The sequence below is a fragment of the Malaya genurostris genome, chromosome 3 (genome assembly GCF_030247185.1).
Source record: "Malaya genurostris strain Urasoe2022 chromosome 3, Malgen_1.1, whole genome shotgun sequence".
Lineage (NCBI taxonomy): Eukaryota > Metazoa > Arthropoda > Insecta > Diptera > Culicidae > Malaya > Malaya genurostris.
This window is the reverse complement of record NC_080572.1, coordinates 270391754-270411263: the sequence shown is the minus strand read 5'-3', so window position 1 is coordinate 270411263 and position 19510 is coordinate 270391754. Positions and strand designations below refer to the sequence as shown.

At 38.8% G+C, this 19510-nt stretch overlaps 1 protein-coding gene across 2 annotated transcripts in view; it reads left to right on the top strand.

Annotated features, from left to right (window-relative positions):
• LOC131438857 (zwei Ig domain protein zig-8) overlaps positions 1-19510 on the top strand; it is a 701379-nt gene that overhangs the window by 205760 nt on the left and 476109 nt on the right. For both annotated transcript variants that reach the window (XM_058609195.1, XM_058609194.1), the window contains exon 2: positions 8831-9856. In XM_058609195.1, coding sequence (XP_058465178.1) covers positions 9778-9856 — 79 coding nt within the window. In that variant the 5' untranslated portion in view covers positions 8831-9777. The remainder of the gene's footprint in view (positions 1-8830; positions 9857-19510) is intronic.

The following is a 19510-nucleotide window of genomic DNA, read 5'->3' as shown; positions in this document are numbered from 1 at the left end:
GCTGTGCAATTCTTCCTTCAGAAAAAAGACTTTCCCGTCCGCCAAAGTCAACGAATCATTCTGAAATTTTCACAGAATAATCTAAACTAATTTTCTAAGATTTGAAGTGTGAAAATAGCCCTCTAAAACGCCCTAAAACCCATTAGAATCAGACCTTAAGTCCTGGCGAGGTTCGTCAGGTACAGTTTTTTTCCTCTTCGGCTTTGACTGAGCGTGCTTTTTATGCATGTATTGGTATGACGGATACGGCGAAATTTGTAGATTGGTCGCAACGATAGACAAATTTAGATTATTATTTTTTTTTATTATGAAGAATAAGAAACACTTCCCGGACCCCCTGAAAGAGTTCCGGCCCCTGGTTACAATCCAAGTTTGTTGCGAACCAAGTGCAAATGAGCTAACTTACTATTTTATTTTAATAATCAGCCTTCAGTTAAATGATACTCTGAATTCCATTCGTTAACGATTAGCGTTAATAACCTAAAATGGGTGGGTAGGGTTTTCCAACGAAATGTCAAGCTGGATGGATTTCATTTGGCCGCTCCCTGGTAACAGATATGTTTATGACAATTTCCAACGAATTCGTAATCGGGCATATAATTTTCGGTCTGCGATACCGTAATTATCAATTTGCCACCATCAAAGTACACATCCGATTTGTCGACTAAATCCCACACGTTTTCCAACAACGTGCTTCCACCCAACCAACGGTAGCCAAAAGCCGTTTCGGTTTTCACTTGTAGTAAGCGGATTTTGAGTCAGAAATGATTGCACGCACAAACGAATGCAATGATGAATGCTAGAAATTTCAAGAATCATTCCGAAATAATCCCCATTCCGTAGCTCCGAATTGTATCGTGATCATTTACTGGAAAGTGTAATAGCAGCAGGAAAAATAAAAAGAAAAGTATCCTTTTGTGAAAATTCTCCCGCTCACGGTTGCACCGTTGAGTAATGAAGGCCGGTTCAGTGACCGTGATAAATCCTCTTTTGTTCGGGCATTGTTCGCTTGAGGAGCAGTCAGACAGAGTGCATCGGAACTTGCAAGGGCTACCCATCTACTGATTCCGTTTTTCGGCTGGCTCTATCTGCTTTTAATTAAAATTTAACTTGGGGAAGGGAAGTTGGTCCTTTTCCTTCGAGGTAGGATTGTTGTTGACCAAGTGAAACGATTTGGAAAGTCTGAGGCCGTTCGTTCGTTGGTGACGTAAAACTCGACCCTAACTCATTCCGGTTCTAATCTGGCAGACGACGTTGTTCTTCTCTCAATTAGCACCGGTTCCCAAATAGCACCCCGTACGATGCTTCAAGAAAGGAACGGTCTTTCGGTCTTTCGAACTGCTTAATTAACTGTGCCCTACAAATGACATATTCCATGTTCGTGTGACTGAGCTTTTACTAAACAACAACAACAACAATAACAGCAGGGAGGCAGGCATACATTAGGCCCAATCACGAGCATTCGGTGTTAATTAGATAACGCATAAATCAAGATTTCCAGTTACGAAATTAGCCGTAGCAGGAAACAGAAGCAAAGTTTGTGAGTTTCGGTCCTTCTGGCAAACTATTTCCTAATCACCATAGTCAATGAGGAACTTGACCCACTTCCAGCACCGACTGAGCGGATCAATTCGAACGCCCGATATCTCTGAAACCACCTTGTTATTAGGAATTTTGTTTTACTCTGCCATTTTTGCGAGACAACTCTGCCAGCATTTTGCAATCTGAAGCACAGTTGAATGCGTCCTTGTTCCGCCATTATCTCGGGATTCCCTGGCAAATGCCTTCGTACCTCTTCTTCTTCTTCATCTTATGGGTGCTGTGGTGAACGCTTACCAAAGTGGATGGACATTTTTTTTTCGACTTTATTCCATACCATCATGCAATTTCTACTGTTCCCGACCACCGTCAATTGATTTCCGCCTTGCTGGGTACTCTAATGAAAGAACCTTTTGTCCTAACAACAATTCCCTGGGCTGGTTTGTGGTAAGAAACGAACGGAGCTGAATTCTTTTTTTCCACCGGTCACAACTCGGTTGCAGCACCAGACCGAGACCGTGGAAGAAAAACTGTACGTCGGCTGCTGCGACCACCTTTTTGTCGTCGTGATACGCCGGTTCCCGCCCACAGCCGGAAAGCAGGAGAAAATGCTATCTACTTTGCAGCCGCACGGAAGGAGTTGTGTGCATTCACTCATTAGACGGCTTGCCAGACGGGGCAGGCAGCTTTCTTGGTCGGGACGGGGAACGGAACCCTGTCAACCGATTCCATTCACTTCCGGCAATCAATTTCCATTAAGGCGCTTCGTTGAAACGGAAAGTGGCCGCCACCCACCGTCACCCATCGCCCCACAGTGGATGCTGCTCGGTGAACTGCAATAATCGGTATGCTACATGAGAATGCAGTTTCCGTCTAGCGTGGAAGGTGTTGATTGTTTTTTTTTCTTCTTCTTCTTCTTCTCTTCATGGATTAAGTGCTGATCGATTTCCCCTTTCACTAACGTCGGGACTTGATTGTGGTACGATGCAATTGCTAACAGCAGTTGTGTGGGCATTAATCTTGCTCCCTTGAAGAAGATGTTCGTAATTGGCGTTTTCAAATGGCACACGATAGAATCAATGAAAACGTGCCATCGGGTTCATTATTTCTGATTCATCGCATAGATTCTGTTTCACAGGATCCGAATAGATTGGCTCTGGAGTAATTATAAAGGCGCAGATCGGTGACACAGTCGTACAACAACTTGTTAGGAGTTTTGATGCAAAACTCTATGAAATACGTTTTCTCTTTCCGATTAACGATAAACGATAAACGATAAACGATAAACGATAAACGATAAACGATAAACGATAAACGATAAACGATAAACGATAAACGATAAACGATAAACGATAAACGATAAACGATAAACGATAAACGATAAACGATAAACGATAAACGATAAACGATAAACGATAAACGATAAACGATAAACGATAAACGATACACGATAAACGATAAACGATAAACGATAAACGATAAACGATAAACGATAAACGATAAACGATAAACGATAAACGATAAACGATAAACGATAAACGATAAACGATAAACGATAAACGATAAACGATAAACGATAAACGATAAACGATAAACGATAAACGATAAACGATAAACGATAAACGATAAACGATAAACGATAAACGATAAACGATAAACGATAAACGATAAACGATAAACGATAAACGATAAACGATAAACGATAAACGATAAACGATAAACGATAAACGATAAACGATAAACGATAAACGATAAACGATAAACGATAAACGATAAACGATAAACGATAAACGATAAACGATAAACGATAAACGATAAACGATAAACGATAAACGATAAACGATAAACGATAAACGATAAACGATAAACGATAAACGATAAACGATAAACGATAAACGATAAACGATAAACGATAAAAACTCGAAAAAAACTGCTCAAGAAATTGTTCGATAAACAGTTTCAAAAAGTTGCCCAGTAAACTGCTCGAGAAACTGATTAAAAATAACTGTAAGAAAAAACTGCCTGAAAATAACACTCGAGCAAAATGCTTGGACAAACTGCTCGAAAAACCAGCTTAAGAAAATAATTTTAAAAAAATACTCGGAAAAAGTGTTCCATATCATTCTTGAAAAACTATTTGGAAAAACTAACTCTAAAAATCTGTTCGAAAATTTTCTTGAAAATCTGCTCGTTAAAACTGCCCAAAAAATTGATTGAAAGACTGTTCAAAAAAGCATTTGATAACACTTCTGAGTTAATTTGCTCGGAAAAAATGCTCCAACGATTGTTTGCAAAACCGTTCAAAATCAACGCTAAAAAATGTCTCGAAAAATTTTAAAACTGCATAAAACACTGCTAAAAACGGCTTAGAAAAACAGCTCCAAAAACTGCTAAAAACACGCCTCAAAAATAGCACTCGATCAACTGCTTGAAAAAACTATCGAAAGAACTGCTTAGAGAAAAAACTGATTCGAAAAACTGCTTGAAAATAAAGCTCAAAAAACTAAAAACCACTGCTTAAATGTGCCAGGAATGTCTCGTACAACCGCTTAAAAAAACTGCTCGAGAAACCTTTCTTCCAAACTTTACAAAATCTGTTCGAAAAAAACTACATACAATATTGCTTAAAATTTACACAAAAACAACTAATAAATACTGATCGAAAAACTGCACGAAAAATTGAAAAACTGCTCGAGTATGCTTAAATGACTGTTTGAAAAAACAGCTCTAGAGCTTGTGTGAAAAACATTTTTTTTTATTTACTCTAATGGACTGCTCTAAAAAATTGCTCGAGGAACTGATGGAAAACTGGTTGGAAATAACTATAAGGAAAAAACTGCTTAAGAAACTTCTTTAAAAAAATTACTCAGAAAAGGTGTTCCATATCATGCTTGAAAAACTAATGTTCGAAACCTTTAAATTAATTGTTTGAAAAAGCGTTCAAAAACAATTGCCTAAGAAACGCTAAAAAATTGTCTCGAAATAAATTTAAAACTACTTGAAAAGTACTGTTTGATAAACTGATTGCAAAAGCAGCTCCAAAAACTACTCGAAGTCACGTCTCTCAATAAGTAGTACTCGATAAGCGACACAAAAAGAAATACTGAAATAAACTAATCAAAAATTGCTAGAAAAAACTACTCAAAAAACTTATCGAGAAAACGAATTAAAAAACTTCTCAGAAAAACTGCTAAAAAAACGCTTTAAAAATTGCACGGGAAAATGAAAAAAAGAACTGCCCGAAAAAATCTGCTCGTACAATTGCTTGAAAAAACTGCTCGAAAGACCTTCTTTAATTAAAAAATCTGCTCGACAGAAAAAAACATCAAACAAAATTGATTGAAAGTTGCACAAAAACGACTATTGAATACTGTTGAAAAATACTCGAAAAATTGAGCAACTGCTCGAATACACTTGAAGCTCTAATAAGTTTTTTAAGCAAGATTATTCGACTTTCGTCTTTCGACTTCGTCTTCGACTTCTACTTCGACTTTCGACTGAACTTGCTTGAAAAATTAATTAGAAAACTGATCTTAAAACGGAAAGACAACTGTACCTTAGAGCTGCTGCAAACAAACGCTCAGAAAATCTGCTCAGAGAACTACTCGAAAAATGAGAAGAAAAATTGTCAAGGAAACTGCTCGAAAAAACTATTCAAAAAAAGTGTTCCAGAATATGCTCGAGAAAAAGACCGTTGGGAAAAACTGTCCGGAAAATCGTTCGAAGAAAATGTTGACTCAAAACTGAAAATCTGCTCTATAGATACTGATCAAAAATCGCTTTAAAAACTGTTCAAACAACTGCTCGAGAAATCTGCTTGAACTATTTTATAGAAAATACTGCTCAAAAAATTATTCGAAAGAAATGATTCTAAAATTGATAGAAAAAATGCTCGAAATCAGCTTAGAAAATATACATGTTTTCGCCCACGCCCAAATAAACTTTCTTGATTTTATTCAAAAGTCATTTGAAAAGCTATTTTTTTTTAAATCCCTCAGTAATATTTATGGGAATAAATAACTCATATGAGAAAGATATTGGTATACCTCTTGGTGGATTCGAGCGAAAAAAAACAAATACTGTGTTACAGGCCCGGAAGCAAAAGGCTATAACCTATTTTTACACCACATTTAAAAAAGCCTGGGCTGAAGACATTTTCCCAAAATTTCAACTCTTTCAACTGCCACATTGACGGAGCTAGGGTGGTTATGATGATGTTCAATCGATTTGATTTTTGAAGCAAACACTGCATTGAAAAAAATGAAAAAAGTGTACTCACAATTTGACATGAGCACTTGAACATGAAAAAAAAAAGTTTTCAAAATGGGTGCCCGATTTCTCACAGCTGATCAAAACACGCGTTATCGTTACGTTACTTTATGCACGTTATTCGCCAGATTTAGTCCCCAATGTCTATTTCTCTGGTCTTAGATTTAAAAAGGAAACTTTCTGGATGAAGATTTGGTTCAAATGAAATCCATAATTCAAATGGAGGAATTGTACTGCTTTTGAAAGAGAATTCGATGATAAATGAAATCGAAATTTGGAAAAAAATTTACTTCTATTTTTGTCAGAATTTTTTGACCGGCGCGTGTTAGGTCTGTAATACAGCTACGAACATAAACTAGATAACAAAAATTCACGCTTACTGCGAAAGGCATCGCTTGGCGCCCGAGTAGTTGGTGCCTTCCTAAATTACAATCATCATTTGTAACTCGTTGATGGTTGGCTCTAGCGTAATTCACTAGCAGCAACCGTCATAATATCAAACATATACTTTGTAGTAGAAGTACAGTGTTAGCCAAGTACGCAGTATATCAAGCAAATTTTCGAGGCTGAAAATTAAAATGTACGTCTTCTGAAAGACACATTGCTTCATTATCATCACCATTTATTTAAAAAAAAATCACGCCACCATAACTTTGAAAAATGGTTTGGATGATGAATTGTACGTACTACTGTGGGCAAAAAATAGTAAGACTTTGTTCATAATTTCAAAATTCTTTATTCATTCTTCCAAATCTATTTCGTCCCCATCAAAGTAATCCCTGCCGGCCCCAATACACTTCTGCCAACGTTTTTTTTTTTCAATCCTCGAAACAGTTGTTAAAGTCAATTTCCGAAATAGTTTTCAATGCGCGTAGTGATTCACGTTTGATGCCTTCAATTGACTCAAAACGGTTCCCCGAAGCGGTCGTTTGAGTTTGCTGAATAGCCAGAAGTCACACGGAGCTAAATCAGGTGAATACGATGGTTACGGAATTTTTGGAGAAAAAATCACGAACAATCAATGCAGTATGCGATGGTGCATTATCTTGGTGCAAAAACCAAATGTTGTTAGCCCATAATTCCAACCTTTTTTTAGGAATAGCTTCGCGCAAATGACGCATAATACTCAAATAGTAATCCTTGTTGATGGGTTGGCCGGACGGAAGCAATACGGAGGGCACCACACCACGATAATTAAAGAAAACTGTCAAAACTGCCACATTCATGATAAAAATAAAAGCGCACATTTATCTTAAATTCAGAGAATGAATGTAACATAAGACAGTCTTATTATGGAAATTTAAATCATTTTGAAATGAATTTAATGCAGGCCTCTGCTGATTCTTCATTTTGCTTCAGAAACCTTATGAAAAATTGTCCATTTTGCTGGATTGTGATCTTTGTACGATGTTTAGTAGGCTTTTGTGAAGTTTACAGTTTCAATGCGTAAGTTTGGTTGTAAATTTCTGGTTTATTGGACCTATACCTAAAGCTTGCTTCATTTAGAATTGGAACAAACTTTTGCTCATATTGTGGCGCTCCTGGTGGACGGATTCTTGGTGCCCACGTGTCGTAAATTTTGTCTGCTTCACGTATGATTTTTGACATTCCGCATATCGACTGTACTTTGTAAACAATCAACATGGAAGCCGAAAGAAGGGAAAAAATAGTGCACAGTTATTTGGAAAATCCATTGTGGTCTGCATCTAGGCTAGCTAAACAGCTGAAATTGCCCAGAAATACCGTATGGCGCGTTATCAAACGGAAGCCTCAAGCCAATCGTCGGAGTGGAACTGTCGACCGGAAACTGCGTGGTAAGATTTTGACGACGATTAAGAGGAATCCTAATCTGTCGGACCGCGATTTGTCCAGAAAGTTCGGTGCTGCCCATAGTACCGTGAAGAGAACTCGACTCCGGGAAGGAATCAAGTCGTATCGAGCTATCAAACAGCCAAATCGGACCATAAAACAGAATAGTGTGGTCAAAGTCAAAATTCGTGCTCGGAAACTATATGACCAGGTGCTGACCAAGTTCAACGGGTGTCTTCTGATGGACGATGAAATCTATGTCAAAGCTGACTTGGGGCAAATCCCCGTTCAAAAATTTTACTTGGCAACGGCTCGGGGGGGTGTTCCAGCCAAATTTATATTCGTTTTTGCCGACAAATTGGCAAGAAAATTTATGATTTGGCAGGGCATTTGCAGCTGTGGCAAAAAAACGAAAGTTTTCGTTACAAATAAGACAATGACATCGGAACTATACCAAAAAGAGTGTCTTCAAAGTGTTATTTTGGCAAGGTTTGGCAAGCTGTCATTACAGCAAAGTCGTTCAAGAATGGTATGCAGAGAAAGGGGTCCAGTTTGTTCCGAAAAACCTTAACCCACCCAACTGCCCCCAGTTCCGCCCTATTGAGAAATACTGGGCAATCATGAAAAGGAGACTCAAGGCAAAGGGAAAGGTTGTCAAAGACATCAATCAGATGACGACCTGGTGGAATAAGATAGCTAAAACGATGGACGAAGAAGGTGTGCGCCGTCTAATGAGCCGTGAAGAAAACGCTACATTTGTATTAAAAAAGATTTTGAATTCAATCATAAATAACTGAAATACGGGCAATTGTCTTTGTTTCAATTCTATCTGAAGCAAGCTTTATTGTATTGAATCCATAAAGGAAAGAATGACAAATCTTTACCTGTTGGATCTTCACATTATTTCATCGGTGAAGGCCGCTATCAAAGTGACAAAAACTCTATCAAATAATAACATTAATTGGGAGTCAATTACAGTTACTTTGAAAAATTAGTGAATTATTAAAAAAAATTGAAAAAAATATGAACAATTTTTTTACCTTTAAATGAATTACTGAAATTCAATCAATTAAAACTGTTTTGCCAGGACGAGTAAAAGATGAAACAAACAAACAAAACTCGGATAATTCTATAATAAGTACATCAATCAAGACTGTAAAGCAAACTATTTCTCCAATTAATTCAGTACTTTTTTTTATTCATTTCGTTTCAGGTTTCCGGTAGACGGTGCACTTCTAACGAGTCTCGTTTCATCAGCATTCCAGAGAAACCGCGAGTGAGTGTGTGTGTGTGGGGAAACGTAAAAACGGACGGATAAATTCTTCAAACGGAATTCCTTTTTTCCGGTAATAGAGATATTAAAAACTTTCCTCTTTTTTCCGACATCACTGACCGGACCACTGCGCACTGGTGCAAACTGGATCACAATGGCAATTGATTTAAATGGTATAATGAAAATTAGCTGAATGAGGATACTGCTAGCCTCTACCGGAAGCAAGCGGCGGTCATCCGAGGTAGGATTGGTGCAAAAGTGACAGTGAAAAGTTTTTCCACTCTGGTGCCTAACCGCAAAGGACATTACACACACACACACACACACATGCACGCTGTGGGTCCCTGAGAGCGCCTCGCCGGTCAGAACTCCGTGAACGGTGTGCTAGCGATGGCATAATGAAACCGGCACCGTGGGTCGTCCATCCGTCGCGATAGTATGTCCGCCAGCTGTCCGAACTAATTTTCCCACGGCGGTTTGTCACTGTGTCGGTTCGGTAGGTGGTGGGAGTTCCGGAGATAACCGGGAAAGTTTTTCTCACATAAACCGTTTTCTAGCTCGGATAGAGCCGTGGGTTGATAGTGGAATAATGTGATAATAGTCGAAAAGGAAAAGTTTCACCAGTGTGCTCCGATAAAGATTGACGAAGCAGAGAAAAGCGTGTGACACTGCCGTACGGACTAGTTGTGTGCGGGGTGGGGAAGTAAAGTGGATAGTTAGCTGAGAGTTTCAAGAAACGTTAGTTCCGAAACCGAACCGCGTGTGGCGTGACGCGGTGCAATGTGGTACTAAAACAAGACCGTCAATTGTCAGACGCGTAGATTTCAATTAAACCAACGAACGAGAGTTTCAACGACCGACCGGCCGAGGCCGACCTCGTTACCATCATGCCTGCCATGATGATGGAGCTGAAACTGATTATCCTTTGTTTGCCGTCGATTCTGCTAGCCACCACCCTTGAATCAGGTAGGTACTTTGTTTCGAAATAATTTGACTTTGAGATTACCCAAGACTGGTGCTGGTGCTGGTGGTGGTGGTAATAGTAATAATTTTTCTTCACTGTTTGATGCAAATCAGCTGAAACTGATATCCATAAATTTCCCCGGGAAAGTTTACTCATATTTCAACAATAAATACAGCTATAAATCTAACTCGTTCGATGGTGGAGGCCACTCGGAAGATATATACTCGCACGGGATTTTGAACTCGTTAGCATTTCCAGCAAAACGTAACCCCGTAAATCACCTTTAAATACAATGCAAATGAAGCGAAGTTGTCGCAAATGCCAGAGCACTTATTGAGCTGGCTGGCTGGCTGGCAGGCTAAAAGTTTGTCCGAAGAATCCGAAACATACGCTGCCGCTGGTAATCCCATAATTCCCAAAGTCAGATCTGCATAAGCGAGTCTACCCGAAACTGGTTCTACGTCATCGAGTCAATCCCATCGTACTGTACATAATCGGAAACTTTTCTCAGGTTTTCAGCCAAGCTAGAAAGAGAACAAAAAAAAAAGAGGAAAGGATTTTCCTCCAAGCAAATTTCTCCATCATGAATTACCGGCTAAACATATTTATGACCACCCGTCCGTTCTGTTTCACTCAATACTTTTGCAGCCTAGACATTCTCTACCCATGCTCTCTCTCTCTCCCATGATGATGTGGTAAAGTGCCGTAAGAAGAAGGAGTGCAAGGACTCGGCGACGGCGGTGGACGAAAAGTTCAATCTTTATGGCATCCACTATTGTATGTAGTTGTCTCCTACATGTGCAGATATGGATAGACACCTCCTCTTTTTATGATATGGTATGGTGGAGGTACTCTGCCAGTTGAGCGCAGAATAAAAGTACCTCGCCGAACCTAGGTTCGCCCCCCTAAAAGCGGCTCCTTCTTTCCCCTTCTTCCTTCCGATATCCCGAGGCACTCGATGAGCTTCTTCTGTAACGAGCAGAAACGGTCGGTGGTGGGTCGTCCGGCCTGGTCGTGCTCGAGAGGATGTTCCGTACGGTTTCGAAACTCTGTACGTGACTTTGCTTTAAAAGGGGATTTAAAATTGATACAGCACGGAATGTTTTCTCCCCGTAGTAAGTACAGGTCCCATCGCATGTAGGTCCGTCGTACGTATCTCGACAGATCTAGGAATATCTCTGGAAGACGAGGCACTGGCGTGGTGTGGCAAAACTGTACTGTGGCAATCGGCATCATTGAGTAACCGGGATTTGTGTTTTATGGAAAAGAAGGAAAAAAAACCTACGGGAAAGATATGGTTTCGATGGTGATTCTAAATTATGTCATTTGTATGATATGGCAGTAGTGGCAAACGGCTTTGGCGGTGTTAAGTTTTCACCAACGTTCTGAAATGTTTACCAACGACTGTTTCAGCTTAGTTGCAGCGGAGATGCGATGTGCATGGAAATAGTCTAATTATATCGTAGCAACTCTATGCCGAAGCAATGAAACTTATATCATGAAGTCGACTTAATTCATCCCGCAATGAAATGAAAGTTTCGGGACGAATCGACGGATGCGAGGACTTGAACGAGAATTCATTTATTTATATAGATATATAACATATGTAGATCAATCTGAATAATTAAAATTGTAAGGGAGACCGGGGCTAAATCGGACATTTTAGGGAAATTGAAAAAAAGTACCCTAGGTTTCTACCCAATTTATCTATACCGGAAAATATACATTAAGAAGTGTATCGAAAATACGCTATCCACAAGTTTTTCTTTAAAATTATGATAAAAAACGATATTTTATTCAAACTAAAAATTGATCATTAATTGGACGAGGTTAAACTTGAGCATAATGAAAAACGGATGAAATTTAAATTATTCCTTCACGAATTTTCGAACTTTTGATCGAACGCTCTTCATCAAGTTCCGGATAAGTGCTGCATCGAATTTTTTGGCGTCTGGACCCATTTTTGTTAACTCCTGCATGTTCCCAGCTGCCTTACCAGTCTTCTTGAAGACCCTCTTGACGATTGCCCAGTAACGTTCGATGGGTCGAAGCTGAGGGCAATTTGGTGGATTGATAATTTTCTCAACGAAATTTATACCCTTTTTCACAAGCCAATTGAGCGTGGTTTTGGCATAGTGAGACGAAGCTAAATCCACCCAAAACAGTGGAGGTGTACTATGTTTCTTATACAAAGGCAGCAATCTCTTCTGGAGACACATTCTCACATTCTCCTCAACGACGATAGTAAAGTGTTGTGGACCTGGAAGGGTTTTTGAGTCCCCCTTTACATAAGTCTCATCGTCCATCAAAACGCATGCATCCGGACACTGCAAAAGACGCGAATACAATTTCCGGGCCCTTGTTGGTGCTCGCTTCTTCTGTTGTACACTTTGTTTCGAGATTTTCTACTTCTTGTAGGTCTCAGGTGATTTCGCCTCTTGGTACGCTGGATCATTCCGACACTCGTTCCTGCTTTTTTAGCCAAATCACGTACTTACATTGATTTGTTCTTCATGCTTAGAGATACCACTTTCTGGTCCAGTTTCTAGTTGGAAGAACCGGGTTTACTGCCTTTTCCTGGTAGCTCATCCAAAGAATAGTGTTCCGCAAACTTATTAATGATGGTTTTAACACTGGCGTGATGAATTTCAAACCGCTTTGCCAATTTTCGCATATTAATACTCTTCTCACTAAGCCATGTGTCCAGAACCTTGATTTTCACTTCCTTTTCAATACGCGACATTTTGAAAACGCAGAATTTCAACCGCACAAACATATAAACAAACGAAAGCTGACAGCCAAACGCACAGCATGCTGTAATCTGAGCATGAAATACATGCGTACAACACAAGTGTATGTGGATAGCTTATTTCCGATACACTCCTTAGTTTCCGTTATAAGTCGCAATGAAGTGACCAACCCAAAATTTAAAACCTCGGAATCAGGAATCAGAACTAATTGGCTCAAATGAAACGTCCCCCTAGTTGTTTGGAGATTTGTGCGTTACCGTAGCTTCTCATTAATTTCCAGAACATGGAAGGGAATCGGGAAGTGGGTGAGGTGGGAAAACAGCACAAAACATCATTCTGCATCCCCGAAAGAATGCTGAACGATATGCAGGTGCCAAAACGCACAGTTAATAAAACCTCCAACCCCAGAGAGGATTTAGAGATTTTACAAAAGCGACACCATTCTGCATTCCCGGAAGAACGCAACACGATTCGCAGTATGTATGAGCAAAAGTAAATTCGACACCCTATAAAGGATGCCAAACAATCTGCTAAAACCTTTTTAAGGTCAATACAGAAAGGATTCATTCACTCCAGGAAGAACGATGAACCCTTTTGACTATAGCTCCTTACCACATTGGGTGAGAAACGAGAGAATATCCTTTAATTGTAGCTCCGCATACACAAACTCAACCATGTATGGAGAACCAAAAACCCGGATACGTAGTTGCTTCAATGCGGGACAGTTACATATCAGATGATATGAAGTACCGTAATCGCATTCACACAAATCACACGAATAATACTCAGCACGTTGAATAGTAGCCATGTGATAATTGATTCTGCAATGTTCAGTCAGAGCTCTGACCAGAATACTGCAATGATGCTTGGAAAAATGCAGTAGACACTTTGACATTCTCAGATTTAAATCTGGTGAAATTGCTTTTGTCTGAGCGCAAGTTTGCAAGCTGCGCCAGTAGCTGGCATGTTCGGATGCAGCCCAAGAACGAATCTTGTGCTTTATCGAACTAGTTGAAAGTGGTAAAGCTGGTTCAGGACCAACGAAATCATTCGTTGCACCATCTCTAGCCAACTTATCAGCCCATTCATTTCCAGTAATACCAGAATGGCCGGGTACCCACAGGAACTTAACAGCATTTGAAATGCTGAGGTCTTCAATTTGAGTTCGACATGCGATCACTAGATTCGACCGTGATTCCGTTCATTCGAACTGAGTGCTTTCAAAGCTGCCTGACTGTCGGAACAAACATAATTTCGTTTACCACAGATTCCCTGTTGAAGTGCCGATTGTATTCCACACAAAATCGCGTAGATTTCTGCTTGGAAAACAGTACAGTATCTACCAAGTGAATGAGACTGCTCCAGCCTCATTGCACGACAGTAGACACCAGCACCAGCACGACCATTCAACAGGGAACGGTCCGTATAACAAACTATGCGTTCAAAAAATTATTTTAAAATCTGGATGAGATAGAACAATGCATCCTGGATGAGATAGAATAATGCATCCTTCCACAAAAATTTAGAATAATCAATTTAAGGCAACTTTGTCGAAGATATTGGTTATGTATCTTTACCCGTTTTTAAATTAGAACGGTTAACATATCCTTAGTTAGGGTGCTTCTTAAAAAACAGTTTTTATTCAATAACTTTTTCATTTGAATTTTCTCAATAAAGTAATGTTCTAAGAAATTCAGGAGCCTAAAAAGACGCAACTTTTAGTGGAAGACGATTAAGCAGTTCAATTTGAACTGCTCTGCACTGACGAGTCTAAGACGAAACGTAAGGAAAAGTGAATTTTAACAAGGTTATCAACCCTGCTTTCATACCATGGGCTCAACTACGAAAAAGTCGTTAAAAGTTCCGTTTTGCGCGAGAAAAACACGTGACAGTACTACTGAATTGTTAAAGCGTGTTCATTCGTTTGAGATTGACTGCGGTGAAAAAAACGAATTAAGTTTTACAAGATCACATCACAACTCCATGATGAATCAAGTTTTTGTTTAACATATACCGATGCTTAAATTTACAATAACACCGTTATCTGTCAAATGATGTTCATTCATCGTAGTGTGTGTGATTATGTTATGTTCGTGTGAAACCTAAAGCGGCCCATACACGTTCAGTTTTCCGGACAGCTCAGATGAACCTTACTCTGAAAAAAAAAACTGCACGATTATTTGAACTGAGCAAGTGTTGCGTCAGGTTAGTTTTGCGTTTTGTCTTCATGTCAGTTTCATCAGTTTTGGCAATTCAGTACCAATTCGGACTCTCTCCGCTTCATGCGTATATTCGCTTCGCACTATGGAGTTGCGTTTGTGCTTGGAGAAACCAAAGTGGAACATTTCAAAGAAAAATAATCAAGAGAAAGGTCTACGAATCAGTAAACCTCGGCCAGGGGGAGAAAACAGCGGTAATGTTGCGAGGCGGTTTTTTTTAAAGAAGAGAGATAGTTGCTAAAATTAAAGGACTGGATTAAGATTTATTGGAAAGATTTTATGTTATACTATCACTAATTAACAGCAAATGGAGATCGATGTGGTGTCTTTAAGAATATATATGGTTGGTACGCTTTGTCACCAACTGTACACAAATTACTCGTGCATGGAGTGGCTATTGTACAATATGCAATTCTTCCAATTGAAATGTTCTTAGAAGAAGCAGCAGAAACGAGAAACAAATGCATTCGAAGATTTAGGAAAAATAATACAAGAAAATTCAACAGACAGGTCAACTTAGAAGATCTGTTCTTAAGGCTTCTAATGACTTCCGATCCCATCATTTCTCTGGAAAACAAAACAAACAAAAATACTAACAAAGTTTTCCTTCCAGCAAATACGCGGCATCTAATATTGTAATATGATACTTGTTAATATACTTATTGTTCTAATTAATTTTACTGAGTAGTTTCGGAAAATCCCCTTCTTTTGAATTACCACTTATAAGAAACACTAGGAACTTGATTTGTTGACGCTTTTCACCATGTAATTGCATGTAAATGAAATGAAAATTAGGAGATTTCTCTGAGATCCCCATTGAAACAGAGTTTGTAAAAATCAGTTAAACCATCTCCGAAAAAAATGCGTGCGCAAAAATGTCACAAACACAAACACTTTTGATTGGTATATGATATTCGGCTTTACGGACCTCTGTTTAGAAATCAGTTTTCACAGTGATTGTAAAACCTTTCTTTATGAGAAAGATAAACAGTTAAATAAGTACATCTTACTATACGTACCACAAATGTCCAAAGAATAGATTATAAATATTTGTCATGAAAATACACTATGAATTCCTTTTTCTAACACTCCTTAGTATATTACTAAGCTAGATGTTATATGATAACGTACAAAAATACTTGCATGAAATTTTGATTTAAATGAGATAGAAAAATAACTGTTTTCCAATTTTTTCTCATATTATATAAAACAGTACAAGCTTTCAAATGCAATCAAAAATATTTTTTTCGGATTGCGCCATTTTTAGAAACCGTTATTTAAAAAAAGGCGTATTTTATTGTTAAAATATTGCATAACTATTGAACCAGGTAGTATAAAACAAATCTTCTTCCACTAAAAGTTGCATCTTTTTAGGCTCCTGAATTTCTTAGAACATTACTTTATTGAGAAAATTCAAATGAAAAAGTTATTGAATAAAAACTGTTTTTTAGGAAGCACCCTAACTAAGGATATGTTAACCGTTCTAATTTAAAAACGGTTAAAGATACACAACCAATATCTTTGACAAAGTTGCCTTAAATTGATTATTCTAAATTATTATGGAAGGATCCAGATTTTGAAATAATTTTTTAATTCATAGTTTGTTTTAGGACCACCCTAAAACCACTATGGCCGAAAAACGTAGTTTATTAAGTGGAACTAATGTGCCGAAGACTTCAAATCTCTGAGGCCAATAATAAGAGCATAACCAATTGTTTCCTGCTAATTTTGCTTCCTGGACCACTGTGCATTGTTCAACAGATCGCAGGGCTTGCTGCATTAAATCAAAAAAAGTGTTAATGCTTATACCGGTCATCAATATATGATAATCGTCGGCAAAACCAGAGATCGGAAATCCAAGGTTTTTAAGTTTCGTTAACAACCCATAAGCGACTAGGTTCCATAGAAAAGTACACCACCTTGAGGACACCTACAGACACTCAGCTTTCTAATATCTGCTTGCCGAAGCGATGAACAAAGAATTTGATTACTAAGCATTGCGTGTTTACAATTTGTGATACTTGAAGGTATGCCATGACCACAAGCTGCTTCCAGAATTGAATTGAAAGACACGTTATCAAAGGCACCTTCAATATCAAGGAAAACTCCCAAGCAAGATTGCTTTTGTGAGGAAGCTTTTTCAATGTTGTACACAACATCATGTAACAGGGTTGTAGTGGACTTTCCACGCTGGTAAGCATGTTGCATTCCATACAGCGGATGCACGCCCAAACTAACATTCCTGATATAGTGATCTACTATGCGTTCAACTGTTTCAAGAATAAATGAGCTTAAACTGGTAGGCCTGAAACTCTTCGCTTCCTCATAAGTGTCGCGACCGCCTTTGGGAATAAATTTGACAATTATTTCCTGCCAAGCTCTTGGAATATATCCTGTCGCAAGACTAAAAGTAAGTTTTTTCTTCAAAGCATGTTTGAAATGTTCATACCCCTTCTGCAGTAACACTGGGAGAATTCCATCCTTTCCAGGAGACTTGTACGGAGCAAAACTCTCAACTGCCCATTTGACCGATTCAATCGTCACAACGCTTCGAGCAAGGGCCCAAGAATCGCAACTACCTGAAAAAGTCTCGGGAAGAGCTGTCGGTGATGGATCCATACATCCTGGAAAGTAAGTGTTAAAAAGATAGTGAAGTACATCACCTTCATCAGACAAGTGTTCACCATCTGAAGTTCTTAAGAAACTGACATTAAAGTCCTTAGATTTCGAAAGTAACTTATTTAATCTGCTAGCCTCGTTGAGACTAGAGACATTTGTGAAGAGGCTTTTCCAACCACTTCGCTCAGACGATCGAAGAGCATTTTTGTAAGCCCTTCGAGCCGACACGAATGCCTCCGACCCATCTCTGCGTCGGTGGTTCCAAGCTCTTCTGCATAGTTTCCTTAGTCTAGCAAGTTCACCATTCCACCAAAGAGTTCCTCTAGTAGCTCGCACAATCCGAAGTGGACAAGCCTCTTCATATGCTGCAACTATGAGTGAGTTTGTCTCGTCAACGACATTTTCCAAATCAATTGGGGTTTTAATTGTTGGTTGGTATCCGTAAAATCTAGTCGCCAAGCCCTCTTCATAGAGGTCCCAGTTTGTAGATTTGGGATTACGATATGTGATAATATCAAATTTAACGTTTGAATGATCAAAGAAGATGTACTTATGATCAGTCAATGAAGGTTCGAGCTCATCAGAGACGAGCCAATTCACCAACTCATGCGCAATTCTATAAGAGCAGAGAGTTACGTCCAAAACCTCCTCTCTTCCAGATCTCGCAAAAGTTGGACGATTTCCTGCATTGACTATGTGCAGGTTTGTACTGCTCACAAATTCCATCATATCAGAACCTCTCAAATTTATATCTGTGCTACCCCAAATGATATGGTGAGCATTGATGTCACTGCCGATTATAAGCAGTAAATCACTTTTGCTGCAGCATGATACAACCTTTTTGAAGTCATCGCTTGGCGAAGGTTGGTTATGCGGTAAACAAACCGAACGATAGACATATTTCCTGTCTATGCCATCAATAGTCATACCAACTGTGACAGCACAAATATCCCGAGTTGTGAGCTCCGATATGAAAGAAACATCGAGAGCACTATTTGCAAGTATGCATGCTCGAGGCATTTCACGTGGATTAGTCATACCGGTCTTGTTGAAGGCAACAAAGACTGAGTTTAACAACTTTCCAACGTAGAAGTTTCCCCTTTGGAAATATGGTTCTTGAACCAAAGCTATAGAAGCTTTACCTTCCTGCAGAAGTCTGGATAGATTCATAGTTGCTGTACGTTTATGCTGAAGATTGATTTGTGCCACTCTAACCATTATCAATTAGAGTAACGAACATTCCACCTCCAGCACTAACCGTACAACAACTACAAGAAACCAAATATATTGGCTTATAATCGCCTATAGCGAACCATGTAAGGATTTTTTAAAATGTTTTAATTATTTAAATCCCACCTAATCGATCTAAATGAATTAATGCGGAAAGAACACCACTTCTATCTCTCAACCATGTGTACTCATTTTTTCCCGAACCGCGTCGTCAATATCATCATTTCCGGTCGAAATAATGAAGGTAATCGCGAATTATTATATTCCAAAAACGAAATGAAGACCCGATTTGTTGAACTCCTTCTTCCTTCGTTTTGCTTTGTGCTTAAATGAAATAAATGCAGTTCTCAATTAAAACAGTAGGACTATTGTACCAATAGTCATCGTATTAGTAGAGTCGTCACCCGGTGAATGACCGGAAGGTTAAAGCCGGGTATAAATAAAAGACATTAATTATAATAGTAGAATCGCCACACGAAGAACCCTTCGATCATAAAATTACGAAATTGCAGTTTTTTTTTTTATTTTTGCGATAATAGATTCGCTTTCACAGTTCGCTTTCACATCTCATCCAAGTCAGTCGATATAACAAAACCGCTTACGTTCGGGACGGAAGAAACCAAGTACAGTATTGTGTGGTGAACAATAGAACGATCTCTAAATGAGTGAACCAAACGAACAGAAGCTATCGCCGCTACGAAAGAATACAGAATTATTGTTGACATCAGGCAGTGCAAAATTCTACCTTCGGTACGAGAACTTGAATGTTTGCTTAAAGAGACAAATAATGTTGTTTACATCCAGTTTTATAAAGAGTTGGATGCAATTAAATTCGCAA